Source organism: Hyperolius riggenbachi, chromosome 11 (assembly GCF_040937935.1).
Source record: "Hyperolius riggenbachi isolate aHypRig1 chromosome 11, aHypRig1.pri, whole genome shotgun sequence".
Taxonomy (NCBI): Eukaryota; Metazoa; Chordata; class Amphibia; order Anura; family Hyperoliidae; genus Hyperolius; species Hyperolius riggenbachi.
The window spans coordinates 136,329,983-136,353,466 of NC_090656.1; the positions used below are offsets into that span (position 1 = coordinate 136,329,983).

General features: G+C 47.0%; 1 protein-coding gene across 1 annotated transcript in view; it reads right to left on the reverse strand.

Annotated features, from left to right (window-relative positions):
* LOC137538790 (solute carrier family 22 member 20-like) overlaps positions 1-23,484 on the reverse strand; it is a 151,166-nt gene that overhangs the window by 19,104 nt on the left and 108,578 nt on the right. Inside the window, exons 7-8 of the mRNA XM_068261110.1 lie at positions 11,602-11,816; positions 7,615-7,723 (exon numbers count right to left, since the gene is read on the reverse strand). Of these exons, the coding sequence (XP_068117211.1) occupies positions 7,615-7,723; positions 11,602-11,816 (324 nt within the window). The remainder of the gene's footprint in view (positions 1-7,614; positions 7,724-11,601; positions 11,817-23,484) is intronic.

Consider the following 23,484-nt stretch of genomic DNA (forward strand, 5'->3'; position numbering starts at 1 on the left):
ACCAGCCCATCTGACAGTCTAGGGGAACCAGAGACTGAGACTCCTGACCGTACAGAGGTTGTGCATCCTGAGGGCCCTGCATCAACAGTTACGCAGGAGAATGTCAGTGTGGACCCCAACCCCAGAGTTTCTGAAAGTACTCGCCTGGAACCGGACAGTACTGGACTGTCCATGGGTGCTGACCCGGTAATGCAGCAGGCATTACAAAAGCTGATGGAGACTGACCTGGACAAGTACCTGCAGTACATGGCGGAGCAAAAGCGAGAGGCACGAGAGGAACGGGAACGCCAATCTGCAGAGGCGCGGGAGAGACGACAGCATGAGCTCAACATGGCAAAGGTTCAACAGGCCAGCCGGAGTTCACCGCCCAGCCTCCCTGCTGAAGGAGCTGCACCACCCGTAAGTGCAAAATTTAAATTTGCTAATATTGAAAAAGACACAGACATTGACTTGTTTTTGCGGTCTTTTGAAAAAGCATGCCGTCAGTATCGTCTGTCCCAAGACCAGTGGGCCAGACATCTGACACCTTTGCTGCGCTACAAAGCGCTTGATGCCTTCGCAGAATTGCCTGCGGAGAAGGATAATGATTATGCTGCTATAAAAGACGCTATCATTACTAAGTACAAGCTGACGCCAGAAGCCTATCGGAAAAAGTTCAGGGCCTGGCAGAAAAAGTCTTCTGATTCGTACCGAGATGTGGTCAGCAGCTTGCTCACCACACTCCGCCAGTGGACACTAGGCCTCACCAAAGGGTCTTATGATGTCCTGGAGGACTTGATAGTCCTCTAACAATTTCTGAACATTTGCCCTGCTGATGTACGACAGTTTGTGTTAGAACGCAGGCCGGCTTCAGCCACTGTCGCTGCAGACCTTGCTGAGACTTTTGCAACTACCCGGGTGGCTGATACCCGCAGAACTGTCCCATCCAGCTGGAGAGGAGGTCAGCCCAATACCTCGGCAGACCCTCCTGCCCCTGTGAGCCGTCCGCCACAGAGGCCACCCAGCGCAGCTGCTGCACCCAGGCCTGCAGCGCCTGGAGAGGTCACCTGTCACTACTGCCGCCAGCCCGGACACATGAAATTCGACTGTCCGGAGCGGAGACAGACACCACCAGCACCTGGATCATCTGCATCACCTGCACCTCACCCACAGCAGAGGCAACCCGCCAGCGAACCACAGCCTGGATCATCAGATTTTGTCCTGTTTGCCCGCGGAAAGGAAATCCGCGACCGAACCGACCAGCAGCAACTTGTTAGAGTGAACGGCAAAGTTGTCACCGGATTTCGAGACACCGGAGCTGACATCACGTTAGTTCACTGACACCTTGTGCCAAAGGAGAGCATCAGCTCCAGCCGATCCCTTGCCCTTACTGGAGTAGAGGGCACCCTTTTTCACATAGCCCACGCGACAGTGAAGCTGGATTGGGGATTAGGGATCCACGAAAGGGTTGTTGGGGTTATGAAGGATCTCCCAGTCCCTGTGTTGCTGGGGACTGATTTGGGCAAGCTTGTGTCCTACTATGAACCTGCCACGACCGCCTTGTCGCTCACGGAAGGAGACGAACTCTCCACCCACCACCAGGTACTTTATACACTTGGGGGAGCACCAGGGGGAGGCGGGTTGAATGTGCCCAGTTCAAGGGTACCAGGTTCAATAGTGCCTGCTTCAAAGGCACCTGAGTTTGATGTACAGACTGTCTGTTGTGATGATGCTGTAACTGTACCTGAGTTTACTGTACAACCTGTCTGTAATGAAAAAATGTCTATACCTGTCAATGTCATTACTGCATGCAATGATGATTTGAGTAATGTCCGTCTGTGCCATTCTGACAGTGTACCTGTGCTAGCAGTACCGCGCAGCTGCACTCCTCAGAACCCGAGCTCAGAACAGGTGGAGGGGGTTCCGGCCTCCTCCCCCTCCTCTGACCGCAGGGATGAGACCTTTCAGCCGCTGGCCTCGTGTGACATGAGCCAGTTGGCTGAAACTGACAGCGCCGTATTCTCAGCCGCACTACAAAGTGACCCAAGCCTGGAGGTGCTCAGGCAGCAAGCCGCTGAGCCCCTCGCAGACGGGGCCGCTTTCAAGGTGTACTGGGAAGGTGGGAGACTGTACAGCGAGTCTGTACAGCCCCCTACCGGTATATCACATGCGAATACCAAATGGCTTGTGGTCCCGAGTGCGTTCAGGGGACATGTGCTGAAATCTGCACATGGTAATCCTCTGACAGGACACTCAGGTGTCCGCAAGACACTTGCCGGTATTCGGAAACAGTTTTATTGGCCCCGGATGAACAAGGATGTAGCAAACTACTGCAGAGCATGTGCCGTCTGTCAGGAGCTGGGAAGGTCCAGGGATTCCCGCGGGGTTCCCTTAGGTCCACAGCCACTTAGCAGGGGAACCCTGCGTGGGCTGGCTGTTGACCTAACCAACCCACTGCCCGTTGTCAGCAGTCCCGGCAGACACCACGTCCGACTGCAGTGGCGCAAACGCCCTGTCCAGAACGGTCCATGTCGGGTTAACCCTGAGGGTAGCGGACAGCGACCTGTCCAGGTGAACCGAGCCGCAGGTGCCAATGGGGTTCCCCGCCGTCCCGGCAGCCGACACCAGCACGCTGATGGGCTGTCCCGGTGTCAGGGGGAACTAGACCCAACAGCGCCAATGGCTGCTACGGAGGATGTCTTGGTGACAACCCCCTACACAGCATCGGAAAGGGGAGGTGTGACGGACGAGCCGTCAGTGCGCAGAAAACGCAGCCGCAATCGACTTCCTGCCTCGGTTGTCGTTGCGCTGCCCCAATCAGAATCTCGTGTCTGTGGACACCAGGCAGTCCAGCCTGGGGAGTCTCTGCTGTCTTCAGGGGAGTAGTTAGCAGAGTTCTTTTCATGAAGCCTGTGCCCTGTGACTTGCTAATGAAGCCAGAGGGGTAACACTCAGATGTTAATTAACAAACCAGGAGTCTTTTCAGAGCCAAGGAAGCTAATCCCAGCAGGGGGCAGACTTAGCGGAACCATTCAGCCAGGACAGGGAAACATAGAGTTATGATCTTTATGCATGTTTTAGAAGTATCATACATCGGAGAGCTGTGGGAGTTATATCCTTCTGCTGGTCCGGATCCTGTGAGTATTTTGATATTAAATTGGGGCCACTGGCAGAATCAGAACTCGGGGAATTCCACCGTTTTTTAGCCGGGCATGCAAACATGCCCAAGTTTGATATCATATTAATCGGTAGGTTCTGGGGATCGAGAATATGTAATTATTATTTGTGTGCCGGCCGCGCAGGTCTGCCTAGGGAACATGTCAGGATTATGAGGTTGCTAAAGCCCCTGCCCAGATGTGATTACCATAGTCCGGCCTGGGGGCCGACTCTGGAAGCCCGCCTCTGATCTCAGCTCCATTAAAAGTGAATGAGCTGCCTGGGAAGGAAGTCCTCCCATTCCATCCATATGAGAACATCCTGCTGCCAGCTCAGAGGACATAGGGCTGGTGGCCATTTTGCTGAACTTTGAATGAAGCTCTGAAACAAAGGAACATGTGCTGGCGGCCATCTTGATTGGCCATCTTCTGTAACCTGGAACAAAGAATTCTGCTGAACTTTGATTGAAACCGTTTTGCTTGAACTTTCTGATTTTCCCACAAAGGACATATTTCCACAAACCATAAGTATTTTCTCCCTTTTTATTTCATACTGGCTATTACTGTCTTAATAATTGTGATTTTAATAATTGTCTGTATATATTAATTATTTATATTGCGTGAATAAACGACTTTCTCCAAGTCATTCACTGTCCGCTACCCTGCTTATCAGCACACACAGAACTGATCCCAGGTCTCTGAAGATACGCTACTGTTTGTTTATTGTTGGCTAGACAGAATATCGTGTGTTTAACCGTTTTATTCGCAGGATTAGTCAGTCAGTTAGTGGGCTCCACGGTCCCATGATAACCGCGGTGGTGGCAGTTTACTCTGAACCAGTGGGTGAAGTTGTAATCACCTGTGTCTCACAGGCTCCCTTCTGAGTTGTCTGCGGCTAATTCTTAACGGTTCCTGCGCATTGACTGTGACCAGAGTTCGCACGATCTGTGCGCTGGCACCGTTTAGAGGGCTAAGTGTGGTCAGCCACTAGGGCTCCTGTGACAATCATGATTTTCCTGTATAAATTGTTGGTTATGATAAAAAAAAAATGTCAGTAAAATATATCATATCGGAGACACACACAGTGATATTTGAAAATTGAAATGAAGTTTATTGCATTTACTGAAAGTGTGCAATAATTGCTTAAATAAAACTAGGCAGGTGCACAAATTTTATTGATTCCAAAACCTTTAGCACTAATTATTGGAACTCAAATTGGCTTGGTAAGCTCAGTGACCCCTGACCTACATACACAGGTGAATTCAATTATAAGAAAGAGTATTTAAGGGGTCCAATTATACGATTTCCTCCTTGTAACGAACGGTGAAGCACAGAGAGGATCTGATTACCGGTGATCTGCAGTATCACTGGGAATACAGATGTATACCAGATTATAAGTGATCTGCAGTATCACCGATAATCCAATATACCAGCTAACCTCTGTTCACCTGAGTAGAGTGTAGTGTTTGGTGTAACATTAACACAAGAGGACTGGGCCTCAGTGCAGTGAGGAATACTGCACGGCTCCCTTCCGAAGACCTGAACTCTCCAAGGCGGGAGGAGTCAAGCAGAGAGTAGGAAGGTTTAGTCCGAAAGTGACACTCAGGAGGAAGAGTCACTAACAGGACTGGGAACCGCCTCCAATAGTAAGGTCGGTTCTCGAGGTCGGACAAGCCAGATCATAACAGACGGACAGATAAAGTACAGATTCAGAAGGCAGAGGCGGAGTCTAAGTACAGGCAGGGTTAGGCAACAGGGTATCAGAAATATCGGGGTACAAGATCAGGAGGCAGAAGCAGAGTCTAAGGACGAGCCGGGGTTCGGCAACAGGGTATCAGAAATATCGAGGTACAACATCAGGATTCAGGAGGATAGTCAGGCAGGCAAAGGGTCATAACAGATAATCACAATCAAACTAGTACTTTAAGCTATCAACATAATCTAGCTAAGTGTAGGATTACAGCTCCAGCTGGTCCCGGCACACTTAAGGATCTGACTACAGGTCTGAGTGCTCCCACGTATGTGTTCGCAACACCAGACAACCAGCAACTGAACAGCCAGCAGTATATATACCAGAACACTCTCCAGGCCCCTCCCTAATTGCTGGACCAATGAGAGTTGTGGAAAACGTCAGCTGACCAGCCTGGTCAGCTGACTCACTTCTGGCTGTTATATAAGCTCTGCCTCTGCACGCGCGCGCGTGTCACTCTGAATCTTGGTGGACTATCAGTCCCAGCCACACCAGTACTGTCTTGCAATGTATCCATTGGACCGGGCGTGGGAGCCGCCGCACCGCTCACTACACCAGCGGCGGCTTCCCCACGCTCAGCCCCTTTGCCAGGGACACTGCCATGCGGCAAGTTCGCCGCCTCCAATGCGGATTCCGCCGCTCCCAATGCGGATTCCGCCGTTCCCAATGCGGATTCCACCGCTCTGCCTATGCGGCAAGCGGCGTTTTTTCCGCGTTGTGACGCCATACTGGACGCGGAAACAGCCGCCTCACCTTGAGAGACGGCGGCTTTTCCGCGTTTCATCATACTCCTCTTTTAAATTTCTCTGAAGAGTAGCAACATGGGGGTCTCAAAACAACTGTCAAATGACCTGAAGACAAAGATTGTTCATCATCATGGTTTAAGGGGAGGATACAGAAAGCTGTTTTAGAGATTTTAGCTGTCTGTTTCCACAGTTAGGAACATATTGAGGAAATGGAAGACCACAGGCTCAGTTCAAGTTAAGGCTCGAAGTGGCAGACCAAGAAAAATCTCGGGTAAACAGAAGTGATGAATGGTAAGAATAGTCAACCCACATACCAGCACCAAAGACTTACAACATCATCTTGCTGCAGATGGAGTCACTGTGCATCGTTCAACCATTTGGCACACTTTACACAAGGAGATGCTGTATGCAGAGGAAGCCTTTTCTCCACCCACAGCACAAACAGAGCCACTTGAGGTATGCTAAAGCACATCTGGACAAGCCAGCTTTATTTTGGAATAAGGTGCTGTGGACTGCTGAAACTAAAATTTAGTTATTTGGGCATAAGAAGGGGCATTATGCATGGATGAAAAACAATACAGCATTTCAAGAAAAACACCTGCTACATGCAGTAAAATATGGTGGTGGTTCCATCATGCTGCGGGGCTGTGTGGCCAGTACAGGGACTGGGAATCTTGTCAAAGTTGAGGGACGCATGGATTCCACTCAGTATTAGCAGAAACTGGAGACCAATGTCCAGGAATCAGTGACAAAGCTAAAGCTGTGCCGGGGCTGGATCTTTCAACAAAACAACGACCCTAAACACTGCTCAAAATGCACTAAGGCATTCATGTACAGGAACAAGTACAATGTTCTGGAATGGCTATCTCAGTCCCCAGACCTGAATATAATTGAAAATCTGTAGTGTGAGTTAAAGAGAGCTGTCCATGCTCGGAAGCCATCAAACCTGAATGAGCTAGAGATGTTTTGTAACCTTCAACCAGAATCCAGACTCTCATTGGAACCTACATGAAGCATTTAGAGGCTGTACTTTCTGCAAAAGGAGGATCTACTAAATATTGATTTCATTTCTTTTTTTGTGGTGCCCAAATTTATGCACCTGACTAATTTTGTTTAAACAATTATTGCACACTTTCTGTAAATCCAATAAACTTAATTTCACTGCTCAAATATCACTGTGTGTGTCTCCTATATGATACATTTAACTGACATTTTTTATCGTAACAACCAAAGATTTATACAGGAAAATCATGCCGATTAACAACGTTGCCCATAATCATCTGCAAAGTGCCTCATAGTCAAACAAGTGTGTATAAAAACCAGCCTGCATTCTTGCTATATTCTGAAATGTGCTCACCCTGATTGGGGTAAACATGGAGAGTGCAATTTCGGAATCAAGCAAGAATGCAAGATGGTTCTTTAGGATATATTGTAAAGATATGTTGTAGTGAAATGTTGATGTTTTCATGTGGTTTTTAATGTATTTGCTTAGCACATCTCTAAGCGGTCATCTTGACGGCACTGAGAGGTGTAGCCAGGTGGAGGCTAGACATGGTCCCTTAGCAACTTCTCAAATATCCTTCCATTAATTGAAGTTCACCATACAGGTCTATATGGGTACTCACTAAAAACCTTGCTCCCTTTTTACAGTGATGAAAATAAAAATCGCTTTCTCCATTTCTTAAACACCTCTGAAAAATGTTTCACTTAAATTTAAAGGAAAAAAAATAAAAATTACCTTAATTTTAATGTAGAACTTTGAAAAATTCAGGATGGATGTGTAATTACTATTAACCCATATCGTGCTGTGTAAAGGTGGCTAAGTAGTCTGGCAAAAGTCTCCTTTACTCACTGAACAAATGAGTGTATTGAAGTAATTTGTCTTCAGAGATTTTCCTTATGCCTGCTGTGTATCCTCTTTACTGTACATGCCCCATACACCTCCTCATCAGGTAATAATAGTTTTCTTACTCCTTGACCATACCTGATAACAGTCGGAAACAGCTCACTAGAATACAGGTAAGCACAGCAAAATGATGAGGCCATACAGCCTTTGCCCAGAGCAGCTAAAACCATTCGTGCAGTTTTCAGATCTGAAAGGCAATGTAGAAGGAAGGCATTTTTTACTAATAGGGCTGCAGTTATGTTTTTGTCACATTAAAGTGGTCTGAAACATAACATTCAATAAAAATGTGTTTTCCTACTTTTTCTTACTCATACAGTTATCATATTTGCTTTAGTGCACAAGTCATATTTTTTGTCTACAAATCACAAGTTTCCAAAGTGTAGTTTATCTTGTCCTGAAAGCTGCCATTGCATTTTATTCCAAATGCTTTTGATTATATATTAAAATCTTCTAATGAGCTGTTCTGAACCATGTGTGTGCCTGAAGCAGAGATCTCATTTTCAGTTGTTACACTGTGTTTACACACAATGTAACAACACTGGAATGTAAACAAAGATACTGTTATCTCCAGTCTGGATGCAGATTTGAAGCTGAATAGCAGGACAAAGTGCTTTGTTTAACCATTTCAGAGATGTTTAGATACAATTTTTTTTCTGTTATAGTAGCTTTAAAGCTGTAAGGAATCTTTTAGACCAAAGTAGAAATGCTGACTTTCAGACCACTTTAAAAGATTCAATAGGAGTAATTTGGCTTAGAGAAGATACTCTTAGCTACCTTACTTGTTGACTCACGGCTTCTACAATGACACCAGTTGCACCATTGAAAACTTCCTCCCTACAGCTAGCCATAAATACAGCTGGCCATAAACATATACAGTGGTTTGCAAAAGTATTCGGCCCCCTTGAAGTTTTCCACATTTTGTCGCATTACTGCCACAAACATGAATCAATTTTATTGGAATTCCACGTGAAAGACCAATACAAAGTGGTGTACACGTGACAAGTGGAACGACAATCATACATGATTCCAAACATTTTTTACAAATCAATAACTGCAAAGAGGGTGTGTGCGTAATTATTCAGCCCCCTGAGTCAATACTTTGTAGAACCACTTTTTGCTGCAATTACAGCTGCCAGTCTTTTAGGGTATGTCTCTACCAGCTTTGCACATCTAGAGACTGAAATCCTTGCCCATTCTTCTTTGCAAAAAAGCTCCAGCTCAGTCAGATTAGATGGACAGCGTTTGTGAACAGCAGCTTTCAGATCTTGCCACAGATTCTCGATTGGATTTAGATCTGGACTTTGACTGGGCCATTCTAACACATGGATATGTTTTGTTTTAAAACAATTCAATTGTTGCCCTGGCTTTATGTTTAGGGTCGTTGTCCTGCTGGAAGGTGAACCTCCGGCCCAGTCTCAAGTCTTTTGCAGTCTCCAAGAGGTTTTCTTCCAAGATTGCCCTGTATTTGGCTCCATCCATCTTCCCATCAACTCTGACCAGCTTCCCTGCCCCTGCTGAAGAGAAGCACCCCTAGAGCATGATGCTGCCACCACCATATTTGACAGTGGGATGGTGTGTTCTGAATGATGTGCAGTGTTAGTTTTCCGCCACACATAGCGTTTTGCATTTTGGCCAAAAAGTTCCATTTTGGTCTCATCTGAAAAGAGCACCTTCTTCAACGTTTGCTGTGTCCCCCACAAGGCTTGTGGGAAACTGCAGATGGGACTTCTTATGCTTATCTGTGAACAATGGCTTTCTTCTTGCCACTCTTCCATAAAGGCCAACTTTGTGCAGTGCACGACTAATAGTTGTCCTATGGACAGATTCCCCCACCTGAGCTGTAGATCTCTGCAGCTCATCCAGAGTCACTATGGACCTCTTGACTGCATTTCTGATCAGCGCACTCCTTGTTCGGCCTGTGAGTTTAGGTGGACAGCCTAGTCTGTAGGATTACAGTTGTGTCATACTCCTTCCATTTCTGAATGATCGCTTGAACAGTACTCCTTGGGATGTTCAAGGCTTTGGAAATATTTTTGTAGCCTAAGTCTGCTTTATATTTCTCAATAACTTGATCCCTGACCTGTCTGATGTGTTATTTGGACTTCATGGTGTTGTTGCGCCCAAGATTCTCTTAGAAAACCTCTGAGGTCGTCACAGAGCAGCTGTATTTGTACTGACATTAGATTACACACAGGTGCACTCTATTTAGTCATTAGCACTCATCAGGCAATGTCTATGGGCAACTGACTGCACTCAGACCAAAGGGGGCTGAATAATTATGCACACCCCACTTTGCGGTTGTTGATTTGTAAAACAATTTTGAAATCATGTATGATTTTCGTTCCACTTCTCACGTGTACACCACTTTGTATTGGTCTTTCACGTGGAATTCCAATAAAATTGATTCATGTTTGTGGCAGTAATGTGACAAAATGTGGAAAACTTCAAGGGGGCCGAATACTTTTGCAAACCACTGTATTTCACTGAGGATAATCCTAGTGGTATCAGTGGGAGTTTAATTTATAGATCCATGCGCTTGGTTAACCCATAGTGCAACAGCACCAGTCTGTTTCGGTCCCCAGCAGGACCTTTATAAAGCAATTATGACATAAGGATATAATTAGACAGACAGTCCAGAAATATCTCAGTGTAACGAAGAACAGGGCAAGATACAGCCTAAACAGAAATGTGAGCAGGAAAATGCCACAAGAGGTAGATGTGCTGCTCACATGTCTGTTCCTTGCCATGTTCTTTGTTACACTGGAATACTTCTGGATTATCTGGATAAATATATCCACATACCATAATTGCTTGATAAAGGTCCTGCTGGGAACCAAAATAGACTGGTGCAAACACACTATGGTTTACACAACTAAATGGATATAGAGAGGGGTGGGGTGTCCGAAAACCCTAGAGAGGATAATGAGACAGAGACAACAGGAGTGCAGATAATGTACCACGTTTGTAGCTCAAATATGGCATTGAGAGAAAATAACAACTACTCACAAAGGTTGGATGCGGGGGGGACAACCAACCACTTGAGGCAGGTGGAGGCAATAAAGCCATCTCCACTCGGGGTGTCCGAGAGCGACTGGATGTAGTCGCTCTCTTGATCAAAAAACCAACTAAGTATCACAATGGCATCAAACATGCGTAATTAGAGGTGGCCCCTCCACTCTCAACAGAGGTGGGGGGTATCAAACACACAGCAGGGGTAAAGAGGCACCCAGATAGAATGAAATTAGGTTACAAACCAATAAAATGTAGGCTTACCTCAATAACGACAGTCATATGTAAAAAACAAGGTTTATTAAGCACATGCAATGCGTTTTGCAGGTGCAAGTCTGCTTCCTCAGGCCAATAAAAAGTGCTGGCGCTCAATACTATTGGCTACTACTACTTAGGCACATTTTATTGCCCTGAGGAAGTGGGCTTGCACCTGCGAAATACGTTGCTTGTACAACATAAACCTTGTTTGCGCATATGACTGTCATTATTGAGGTAAGCCATCTCATTTATTTACATTTTATTGGTTTTTAACCTAATGTTATTCTATCTAGGCACCTCTTTACCCCTGCTTTGTAAATGGATCTAGAAATTGTAAATCTCTCAGCAACTTGACCCACATGGGTGTAATGTTGTGTGCTTACAACTTGAATTCAATTCATCCTTTTTGGTTTCTGAATTGATTCACTGAGGATGATGAGCAGTAAGATATATCTTCATCTTTAACCCTTTCCAATCCACTATCAGATTGAAAAGGGGTCTGACTTCTGCACAATGTCAGATCCTCTAATTCTGGCACTTTGATCCTCTTGTGCACCATGCTTGGGTTTGGTGATTACAGCAAAGACACACTTGGAGTGGTTAGTGTACAAAATGTTGCAATGTGGCAGTGATCCACTCTGTTCAACTGGCACCATGGGCAGATGGCTTGTACTTATATTGGACAACACTGGAGTTCCTTTCAGCTTATCAGTTAACATTATTGTTTACAACAAACAGTGCAATGCACAACAACCTGTACTCATTTCAAACGCCTCCACTCAACTTGGATGAACTGACCTTGAGGCAGGAAAGCATTACACAGCAATGCCACTCCAGCCAGCATCAGTGATCCTGCTTGGGTTACTCGCCGCCCCACATAGCTCATTACAAAAGCTCCTACTAGCTTAGCCGGTAAATCGATGCCTCCAAATATAAGCTGTAGAAGGAAAATACTTATTCCAAAATTCTGCAGGTCCATTCCAATTCCATAAAATGCAAAACCAGAGGAAAACCTGTAACACAAATAAACCACCTTAAGAAGATTGAAAAAAAAAAAAAAACTTTTCATACCAGCAGTTATAAATCAAATGTTTTCTTTTTCAATGTATCCAGTCCATTATTCTCTTAATAGACTCCCTTTTATGCTACTGCTTTATTGTAAAATTTGTGGAGCAGTTATGGATGCATTCATTCATTGGTGTATGTGTCACACTACACTTCATTAAACCTGTCAAATGAACCTGTAGAAAGTGACAGAACCAACAGCACTAACAGAATGCAAATACCGTATGGTGTGTGCCTATATATGTGATATTATTCAAGGCAGTATCTGTTGCTCTATGAGCATATGGACACAGGTTTCCACTACTGCCATCTTGGGCTCCTCACGTGGTACTCTCTGCAGGGGCCGTTGTTTGATATGAGTCATACAAAAGCATAAGACCTGATGAAATTAAACATAATGAGGGCCGACCCTCTAGATATAATTAGCCAAAATGCTACTATATTGTGATTGAATTGTATATGTTTATGTTCTTTCTGTCATGCACTTTCCATGCTGGCATATTTAATTTCTTTCACCCTTGACAAAGCCTCCTATATGGATGTGAAACACAATGTTTTTTTGTGTTTTTTTTAGCGCCACAGTTGTATTTTATTAGCTTGATGACAGAGAAAGGAGCCCTACAATATAACACTACTAATCGAACAAACCCTGAATTAAAGTAAATCACACATTAATATCCCTCAATACTGAATCTCTATAATAAAACTTAACGTTTATTGGATTTTATTAAAAAATGATCTGGCTGATAATATCTTAACAAACTTGCAAATATTGCTGGACCTACTCTGTCAGTTACGTGATAAGATAGCTATGCTGCCATCCCAGGTCCTATCGCAATACACTAAATATACAATTAAAATATACTAAAAACAGCCGTTTCTATTGTCAGAACGGCATAGAATTGTGAATGTAGCCGGGGCAAAAGCCACTGTAAGTAGACATAGCCCCATAATACAATGCTTCATCACATACTGAAGGAGGGGCTGCAAAGATACATCACCCCTCTAGATATATGAGGGACACACATAAAAGGAAGAGGATAGGGAGAATACAGGGGAGGGAAGGGGGGGGGGAGGGGGATATAAGGGATAGGGTATGGGAGAGCTGCTTTGGCAACCCCTAAGGTGAGTATCCACGTCCATGGCACCTACTATAGATGTTTATTACCACATACACGTGGATGTAAGTCATAAATGGATAAAATATCCATAATGAGAGTAAAAATATATCTATATAACATTAACAGAAAAATGTCGGTGATCCATGCTAAAAGGTAGAAGATGAAGTATTTAAATATAAGGGACATCAGAGCTCGAAACGCAACCAGGTTAGTCCATCACAAAAACTGAGAAAACGTGAAACCTTCATTAAGCCCTTCTGGGCTCAGGGTGCCCAGTCTGTATATCCATCTGGATTCAAGTTGTTTTAACTTTTGGTCCAGGTTGCCCCCACGGGGTCCCAGATGCCAATCTTGAATAACCCAGTATTTGAATGAGTTAGTGTCACCCCCATGTTGTTCATTAAAGTGGCGGGCAACAGATGTATTTCTCTTGTGCTTGATGTCCCCTAAATGTTCTAAAATCCTTATTTTCACTGCTCTAGTAGTTTCTCCAATATACATAAGGGGACATGAACATTGTATGGCATATATGACCCCCTCAGTATCACAATTAAAGAAATCAAGTAGGTCAAATTTACGACCATTTTTGGGGGCAATGAATTCTTTGCACTTCATGACATGGGGGCAGGTCTTACATTTGCCACATTTGTGCATGCCATTTAGTCTATGATCCAGCCAAGTCTTCTTCTTAGATTTTTCTGCCGGGTTCATAGTTTTTGCTGGTAAGAAAGAATGTACTAATGAGTCACCCAAATTTCTTCCTCTCCTGTAAGTGATTTGTGGATTAGGGGGAATGAATTTTCTAAGGTCTCGATCTAGTTGCAGGATAGGCCAGTGGGCACCAATTATTCTCTTGATGGCTGGTAATTGTTTAGTATATGTACTAATGATCCTGGTCATACCCGAATTAGAGTCTGGTTTCCCCTTTGGACACAAAAGTTCCGTCCTTTCGATTGACCTAGCTTTTAGTTCCGCGTCTTCCAGCACTTTCTGGGGATAGCCCCTATCTCTGAATCTTTTATGTAGATTTTTACATTCTTTATCAAATTCCATCAAGTCCGAGCAATTTCTCAGTGCTCTGAGGAACTGACCCTTTGGTATACCCCTTTTTAGGGGGTCTGGGCAGTGGTGCTCACCGCCGGGTCGTGATCACGCTTACGCGTGGATTCACGACCATTTTGACGCATTCCGCCTCGGACACGCTAAGCTGTGAATAGATTTTCAACCACGAAAATCTGCTTCGGCTACGCGTGAATGCGGACAGAAATCCGCATTCACGCTCGTGAAACCCGGCGCTGAAGTCGTGGTTTGCGGAAATGCGTCAAACTATGCGGAAGTGACACATTGCAGGCCAATCAGAGTGCCCCAGCTAGGCCCTAGCAACCAATCACAGGAGGGGAGCTATGCCCTCCCCTCCTGAATATAAAGCGGCGGCCATGATGGAAAAGCTCTGTCCTTGCTAGACTGTGGTGCTGAGAGGATTATCTCCAGGCCATTGTTGTTTGAGCAAGTGCATTTATTGTGTTAAAAACAAAGCGGTTTTTTTGCTAACACTGCTCTTATACTGTACACAGTTAGCTAGTCAGTGAGTGATTGCTGTAGTTAGTTGTAGTCAGTGTAGTGTAGTGGGAGTGTGGGAGTCTAGTGATTATTTAACTGTGTGTAGTGCTGTGCAGGCAGGTTCAGTGCTGCAGTGTAGTGGGAGTGGGGATTATCTGTGTGTAGAGTGCAGGCAGGCAGGTTAGTGCAGCTGCAGTGTTCACTTGTATATTCCAGTGACAGTTATACACTTGTACTATTTGCAGGCAGCCAGTCACACCGCCGGCGCCGCCACTCTCTGCCAGCGCTGTTCATTCATTCTGTCAGTGACCTTGTGCCGTGCCCAGTGCCCACTGCTCGCTCGCTCGCTGGCATATGAGCATCTCATTACACAGTGTGTGACATCCTTGTGTGCCCACTGCATCCTTCAGTGACCTAGTTGTATATCCAGTGCCCACTGCTGTGCACACTGCATCCTTCAGTGACCTTGTACTGTGGCCACTGCATCCTTCAGTGACCTTGTACTGTGCCCACTGCATCCTTCAGTGACCTAGTTGTATATCCAGTGCCCACTGCTGTGCCCAGTGCATCCTTCAGTGACCTTGTACTGTGCCCACTGCATCCTTCAGTGACCTTGTACTGTGCCCACTGCATCCTTCAGTGACCTAGTTGTATATCCAGTGCCCACTGCTGTGCCCTCTGCATCCTTCAGTGACCTTGTACTGTGGCCACTGCATCCTTCAGTGACCTAGTTGTATATCCAGTGGCCACTGCTGTGCCCACTGCATCCTTCAGTGACCTTGTACTGTGCCCACTGCATCCTTCAGTGACCTTGTACTGTGCCCACTGCATCCAGTGATTCATTACTAGCAACATGTCTGGCAGGGTTTCGCGGGGTGAGAGGAAAGGGAGTTCAATTGCCTCAGCCACTTCTGGGACTGCTCCACGTCCAGGGAGAGGACGGCCAGCTGTACGTGGTCGTGATGCAGCAGAAAGGGGGGCAGCAAAGCCTGGGCCGAGTCAGCGGACGCCATTGTCCAAATATTTTAAAGTTTCTGGTCCCCGTGTGGTGGTTGAGCAAATGGAACCTGACGTACTCATGGACATCATGACTTCCTCCCAGACCTCTACTGTGAGCACCACTCCAAGCAGTAGCAGCAGCAGCCAACATCCCACGCTTGTTGTGACATCCACCCCAGCACCCACTGGTCAGCAGCCCTCCCAGGATGACAGCATTCTGTCCCTCAGTCCGGCATCTGGGAACCTGCTGATGCAAGAAGCTCAGGACTTACTGGGGACTGATGTGGCAGAGATTGAGATCGGGCCACAATCACAAGCATTGTTGAGTTCTGGTGATGAAGAAGAGGGGTCTGTGTCTGGGGATGTAGGGACAGAAGAGGAGGCGGGGGAGTCAGAGGAAGAGCTGGATTATGATGATGCTGATGATGATGACGACGTTGTGGACCCTAACTATGTGCAGCCTGCTGAGTCCGTGGAAGAATGGTCAGAGGCAGAGCAGGATGACGAGTCACCTCGGCCTAGGCAAGGTTATCGCCATATGTCAGGCAGGGGCAGGGGCATCGGCAGCAGTGGGCGTGGAGGAAGTAGACAGGACACTGCTTCAGCCGGCACCACCACCATGCAACCCCCGGCAACTACTACCACACATTGCTCCTCTGCACCCTCTGCTAGTGGGGGCCGCAGTAAATTAAAGTCACCAGTGTGAGATTGCTTTGAGGAATGTACTGATGACAAAAGGTATGCGGTGTGCAGGTTATGCAGCAAAAGATTGAGCCGTGGGAAAAGTCTGAGCAAGATGGGTACCTCATCCCTCCAGGGCCACCTGAGAAGCCGACACTGCCGCGAGTATGCGGACTTTAAGAGGAAGCAGGCACTGCTGGCAGGGGTTCCTGAGAGCAGAAGGCCCACCAGCGCAGCAGCATCCTCCCTCCCTCAGAGTCGTGAATCCCCCACAGCAGCAGCAGTAGTAGCACGCAAGCGCTCTTCCACCTCGGCTGCTCAGGACACAGACATTGAGGCTGGCAGCCAGTGTTCGTCTCTCTCCTCTGTCTCCCCTGCATCCCAGCGTCGTCAGACCCTGCTGAGCGACACCTTTCAGGGTCTGACCAAGCCTCTGCCTCCAAGCCACAGGCGGATCCGCAAACTAAATGGCTTGCTGGCCCGGGCCATGGCATCACAGCTGCTTCCCTACTCCCTGGTGCAGGAGGGGAGCGCCATGCGGACGCTGCTCCAATTTGGCATCCCCGAGTGGCAAGTCCCCAGTCGCCACTATTTCAGCAGGAGCGCGATCCCAGCACTCCACAAGTTTGCGGTGGAAAACATGGCCCGTTCCCTGGACTACTCTGTGGGCAAGCGGGTCCACGTGACCATGGACTCGTGGAGTAGCAGATTTGGGACAGGTCGCTACCTGTCCTTTACGGCCCACTGGGTGACACTGATGGAAGGGAGGGAGGACAAGAGCGCATCAGCCCAGCTAGTGGTGCCACCACGCGGGATCAGGGGGGATGCAGAAGGGTCCTGTCACGACACTCCCTCAGCACCCGGAAAGCAAGCCCGCCTCGGCAGCAGCAGCGCCAAGCCTCGGCACTGCCAAGCCCTTTTAAAATTGGTGACCCTGGGGAAGGAGAGGCTTACGGCCACCAACGTCCTGGCCGCCCTCAGGAAGCAGGAGCGGAGGTGGCTGACCCCCAGAGGCCTGGAAGTGGGGTATGTGGCAGCCGATAACGGGGCCAACCTGGTGGCAGCAGTGCAGCAGGGAAACCTCCAGCACATCCCCTGCTTGGCCCACGTGCTCAATCTTGTGGTGCAGCGCTTCTTGCGCACCTACCAGGGGATGAGCGAGCTGCTGCAGGATGCCCGGGCGGTGGTACGCTTTTTCCGCCTGTCAGCCACTGCCTCTGCACTCTTGTCCACCTTACAGCAGCAGTATGGAAGGCCGCAACACCGGCTGATCATCGACATGCCAGTTCGCTGGAACTCGACTCTGGTCATGTTGGAGCGGCTGTGTCAGCACAGGCTGGCTCTTTGGGCCTACATGCTAGACCCAAGTGTCCCCAGCAACCAGCAAGTCCCCATGATTACTGCCACTCAGTGGACACTGATGCAGCAAGTATGCCTGGTGCTGAGTCCCTTCCTGGAGGCAACCAAGATGGTCAGTGAGGAGCGGGCCTCTGTGTGCCAGTGGGTGCCCTTGGTTTGTCTACTAGAGCAGGCAATGGACAATTTAATTGAGCGTGGGGATGAAGCCCTGAGGCAGTTGGAAGAACAGGAGCAGATGGCAGCACAGTCCAGCTCAGAGGAGGGCTCACAGCAGGTAGTGGAAGAGTTAGAGGTCCCTAACCTGAATGAGGAGGAGGAGGAGGAGCAGAGTGCAGCAGGCGTTGTACGTGGATGGCGGTTTGAGGAGGACAACGACATGGCACAGGAAGAGGACAGGCATGCGTTATGGGACAATTGCGAGGACGAGGAAGATCTTGCTGGCAGGGCCCACTTGTTTCCCATGGCTGTGCACATGTTGCGCTGCCTTCGCAGGGACCCCCGGGTGATCCAGATGCGTTCAAGGGAGGACATCTGGATTACCTTGATGCTTGATCCCCGTCTGAAGGGGAAGCTGGGAGACTTAATGACGCCATCCACCACCGAGCAACGCACAAGGGAGTTGAAGGAGGCCCTTGTGCGCAGACTACTGGAAGCATTCCCCCAGCCTTCCACCCCCACTGTAACTGCTCTGCCAAGCCAGCAAGAGGTGCCTGCCATTGCCACTAGCAGCACAACAACAACCAACAGCAGCAGCAGCAGCAACTGGTGCCCCGGAGACCTGAAGAGCCTAAGCAAGAGCCTGTATGCAGTGCAGCAGCCCAGAACAGAGGTGCCCGCCACAGCATCCACCACCAACCAGCACAAGCAACGACTGACCACCATGGTGTCTGACTATATGGGGTCATCCAGCGGGCTCAATGACACCGACAGCCCCGTGGACCCCTTGGAGTACTGGGTCAAGAGACTGGACATCTGGAGCGAGCTTTCCCAGTACGCCCTGGAACTCCTATCCTGCCCTCCTTCCAGTGTCCTCTCAGAGAGATGCTTTAGTGCGGCCGGTGGCGTGGTCACAGAGAAGCGCTCTCGGCTCTCCCACGCCTCTGTGGACAAACTCACCTTCCTGAAAATCAACCAGGCTTGGGTGGAAGGTGAGTTCCTGGCCCCTATTGTCGGACACAGGGGGACATGAAGTGGCTGCTGCATGTGCTGTTGTTAACTATGCCTGCCTTTATAAAGACATTTACTACCTGCCTAGTGCCTACCTTGGTTAATTTTTTGGTGTTATGGTACTACTACCAGTAAGTTGCCATGGTCCTCCTTCTGAGCTGCTGAACTGACCGCCCGCTTTGTCCTCCTGACTCAGTCGCTACTACACTCTGCGTTCACACTGCCCGGGTCGCCGGGTGCATTTAATTTTTTGGCCAGCACTATGACACTGTGCTACTACTACTGTGCTGCTGCTGCTGAACTGCCCGCCCGCTTTGTCCTCCTGACTCAGTCGCTACTACACTCTGCGTTCACACTGCCCGGGTCGCCGGGTGCATTTAATTTTTGGGCCAGCACTATGACGCTGTGCTACTACTACTGTGCTGCTGCTGCTGAACTGACCGCCCGCTTTGTCCTCCTGACTCAGTCGCTACTACACTCTGCGTTCACACTGCCCGGGTCGCCGGGTGCATTTAATTTTTTGGCCAGCACTATGACGCTGTGCTACTACTACTGTGCTGCTGCTGCTGAACTGACCGCCCGCTTTGTCCTCCTGACTCAGTCGCTACTACACTCTGCGTTCACACTGCCCGGGTCGCCGGGTGCATTTAATTTTTGGGCCAGCACTATGACGCTGTGCTACTACTACTGTGCTGCTGCTGCTGAACTGACTGCCCGCTTTGTCCTCCTGACTCAGTCGCTACTACACTCTGCGTTCACACTGCCCGGGTCACCGGGTGCATTTAATTTTTTGGCCAGCACTATGAAGCTGTGCTACTACTACTACTGTGCTGCTGCTGCTGAACTGACCGCCCGCTTTGTCCTCCTGACTCAGTCGCTACTACACTCTGCGTTCACACTGCCCGGGTCGCCGGGTGCATTTAATTTTTTGGCCAGCACTATGACGCTGTGCTGCTACTACTACCACCAGTATCTTGCCGTGGTCCTTCTGTGCTGCTGAACTGACCGCCCGCATAGTCCTTCTCCTGACTCAGTCGCTACCACCACTGCACTCTGCGTTCACACTGCCCGTGTCCACTGACAACTCTGCTGCGATGTCATTGCTAATTGCTGCAAAAAAAACAAAAAAAAAAATTACAAAAACCTCTCTGGAGCCTTTTTGCCGTCAGCCACTCATCCTCCTCCAGCGGTACCTTCGCCGCCAAGTGCCATTGGAACTCGCCTTCACCTCTTTGACTGCTTAACGCGTATATCCCTTTTTAAAACCACTTATTACCAATTAATAGCCCCATTTAAAGTGTTGATTTCCCTTTAAAATCCATTTTCTCTAGAAAAAAAAATTTGGGGGGAATTTTCTATGTTGAAGTTATGTTGCCCCTTATTACCTCGATAATCCATGCTATTTGGGGGACTGTAGCATGTATGGGGGCTTTGTTATTAACGTTAAAAGAAAATCCGCCTCCGGGCGTGAATCCACGCGTTATTACGCCATTCACGGGAAAAAAATCTGCGTGGTTGCGTGGACGCGGACGAAAATCCGCATGCGGCGGGGCCGAATGCGGATTTTTTTTTGCAACCACGCGGATTGCCGAATTCGTGGATGAGGCACATCCGAGCATCCCTGGGTCTGGGTGGTGACTTTCCCATGTCAATAGTGAGTTTGTCGCTGTAGGCTTACGGAAGATACTTGTGTCACGGCCATCAAGATCATTCTTTACAATATGCACATCCAGAAAGTCAATGGAGGTAGAACTTATCTCGTGGGTAAAGAACATACCTATATTGTTGTTATTAAGTTCACCCACAAAATCGAGAAACATATTTCTGGGGCCGTCCCACAAGATAAATACATCATCTATGAAACGGCCCCAGAATAAAATGTGGGAAGCATACACTGCCATGTCCTCACCAAATACGGTCACATCCTCCCACCAACCAAGGAAGAGGTTGGCATATGAAGGGGCACACGCCGTCCCCATAGCACAACCCCGTTCCTGTAGAAAGTATTGGTTCTGGAAGAGAAAATAATTATGAGTGAGTATGTACCTCAAAAGGTCCAAAATAAACAACGAATGTTCCCTTACATGGATGCTCCGTGACTTCAAAAAATAGTCAACTGCCTCAATTCCTAAATGATGTTGTATATTATTGTAGAGGGATTCAACATCCAAGGTTGCCAGCCAGGTATTGGCTGTGACTTTGATGTCCTGTAGCTTGTTGAGTAAATCCATGGTGTCCCTTAGGTATGAGGGGAGGCTTTCTACAAATGGCCTCAGAAAGAAGTCTATATATCTACTCGCATTTTCAGTAAGGCTATTATTGCCTGCCACAATCGGTCTCCCTGGGGGAGAGGATATGTTCTTGTGGACCTTGGGGAGTGCATAAAAAATGGGGACAGTAGGGTACTTCGTGTTGATACATTCAAAATCACCCTTATCCAAAATCTGTTTGTCCTTTGACACTTTTAGTAGAGCCTCAAACTCACTCTGAAATTTAGTTGTAGGGTTACACCTTAGCTTCCGATATTGCCTGACATCATTGAGAAGTCTTGTACACATATCAATATATCCTGCCCTTGACATCACAACAATATTCCCCCCTTTATCAGATTTTTTGATTATGAGGTCGCTGTTACATGATAAATCTTCAAGGGCCTTCCTCTCATTCCATGTCAAATTATTGATCACATCTCCATTTTTCTTCCCCCCTCTTGCCAGATCCTCCAGTTCTTTAGTGACCACATCCACAAATGACTGTATGGAGGGATATTGGCTAATAGATGGACAGAATTTGCTCTTTCCCTGTAAGTTACTAACTGGTGTACAATTCTGTATTTTTCCCGAGGCATTTTCCTCAAGAAGATCATTTAAGTTGGATAAAGCTTCTTCATCCCTCCTAAAATTAGATCTACTCTGTGCATTTGGAGTACTCATAAATTTCTTAATAGCTAATTTTCTGGCAAACAGATTAATGTCCTTAACAGCCTCAAAAAGATCAAATTGCGAGGAGGGAACAAACGAAAGGCCCTTCGATAAAACCCTCATTTCTGTCTCATTAAGTACATAGTCGGATAAATTGATAATTTTCATTTCATCAGATGTAACTGATTCAGTTACCATTCCTCCTCTTTTTTCTTCCAATAACGGGGTTTGTATCCCCACCTGTCCCTGTTGCTTTTGCCCCGGCTACATTCACAATACTATGCCGTTCTGACAATAGAAACGGCTGTTTTTAGTATACGGAGCGGCGCTTTGATCCTAGCGCTGAGGCAGAGTATGGGTTTACACGTTGCCATCGCAACTAGGCAACATCAACGCCACCCACCTGCCTGAGGCTAAACACGGAAGCGAAGGAAGGGCGATGACGTATGCGCTCCATTACACACCTTACAGGAGAGCGGAGACACAAAGTTCCGCCTCTGTATGCCGTGGATTGGGTGAGATACTCCCAGCGTTACAACGCCGGCTGACCAATCAATATGTGGCAAACACGGAGCTCGATCGCATCCTCCTCCACAGTCTAAGGTATGAGGAGGGAAGTGTCTCCACTTCGCTGATGTTTTCAGTGTACATCTTTAGGCCTGCATATGCATTTTGGGGATCTTAGTTACAACCAAAAGGGGACAACTTTTATCCATGGGAATGTATACCTCTTGGATACTATTGGTGGCCCGAGTGATGGACATGGTTGGGCACCAATGGGGAACTGGCCCCCATGGTGGGAGTGACCGGGGATAGGCAATTAGGGGAGTGACAGAGAGCTCCACCCAATAGGGAAGTATAAAAGGAGAAGCATTCTGCCACTTCGTTTGGCTGCTACTATGTTATGAGCCAACAGGCTATATCTTTATACTTGTTTTTAAGAATGTTATCTTTGCACCTTATCACTATGAGCACTTTTTAAGCACTTTCCCTTGAAAAAGCTTCATCTAGAAGTGAAACATGTCGGGTTGTTTGCTGGGGGTTGTGTAATTTAACTATTATCTGTATTGCGATAGGACCTGGGATGGCAGCATAGCTATCTTATCACGTAACTGACAGAGTAGGTCCAGCAATATTTGCAAGTTTGATAAGATATTATCAGCCAGATCATTTTTTAATAAAATCCAATAAACGTTAAGTTTTATTATAGAGATTCAGTATTGAGGGATATTAATGTGTGATTTAATATATCACTACCCCAGATGTTGCATCTTAGGGACCTCCATTGAGCTGATTAGAAACACACTCAATCACTTTATAGTAATCGTTACCTCTGTGCTTAAAGGGACCCCGAGCAGTAAAAATAAATTTTGTTTATTTTTACTCCTCAGGGTCCCTTTAACCACTTAAGCCCACAGGGTTGTTTATTTTTTGCATCTGAGCAACTTTCACCTCCCATTCATTTGCCAATAACTTTATCACAACTCATCACAATGAATTGATCTATATCTTGTTAATTTTGCTAAGAATTAATTTATTCTAAATACATTTTAACAGGAATATCAAGAAAGAAATGGAAAAAATCATTATTGCTCAGTTTGTGGCCATTATAGTTTGAAATTAATACATGCTACCGAAATTAAAACCCATGTATTTTATTTGCCCATTTGTCCCGCTTATTACACCATTTAAATTATGTCCCTATCACAATGTATGGCGCCAATATTTTATTTGGAAATAAAAGTGCATTTTTTCAATTTGCGTACATCACTATTTACAAGCCCATAATTTAAAAAATTATATTAATA